Source organism: Fulmarus glacialis, unplaced genomic scaffold (genome assembly GCF_000690835.1).
Source record: "Fulmarus glacialis isolate BGI_N327 unplaced genomic scaffold, ASM69083v1 scaffold25813, whole genome shotgun sequence".
Classification (NCBI taxonomy): Eukaryota; Metazoa; Chordata; class Aves; order Procellariiformes; family Procellariidae; genus Fulmarus; species Fulmarus glacialis.
In genome coordinates, this window is record NW_009201346.1 from 1,854 (window position 1) to 2,108 (window position 255).

Genomic DNA, 255 nt, shown 5'->3' on the forward strand with positions numbered 1-255 from the left:
CTCCTTGAACCTCTGCTCAGCATACTCCTTGTTGTCTGGGTTTTTATCCGGGTGCCACTTCAGCGCGGCCTTCCTGTACCTGCACAGACGGGCAGCGATGGGCATGCAGCAGCCCTCGGGCAGCGGGGGCTCCTGCACCAGCAACCCCCCTCTAAGCACACACCTCCAACCCTGCGGGCAGGGGCACCCCGAGCCTGCTTCACCCAGCGCCCTACAGCCTCAGGCATCAAACGGGAGCTTCCTGGACCGGTTCAC

The 255-nt window shown here is 63.9% G+C and overlaps 1 protein-coding gene across 1 annotated transcript in view; it reads right to left on the reverse strand.

Annotated features, from left to right (window-relative positions):
• DNAJB2 (DnaJ (Hsp40) homolog, subfamily B, member 2) overlaps nucleotides 1–79 on the reverse strand; it is a gene marked incomplete at its 5' end in the record, with an annotated part of 1,890 nt that extends 1,811 nt beyond the window's left edge. The window contains one exon of the mRNA XM_009573921.1: nucleotides 11–79. Within this exon, the coding sequence (XP_009572216.1) occupies nucleotides 11–79 (69 nt within the window). The remainder of the gene's footprint in view (nucleotides 1–10) is intronic.
• Nucleotides 80–255: the final 176 nt, after the last annotated feature.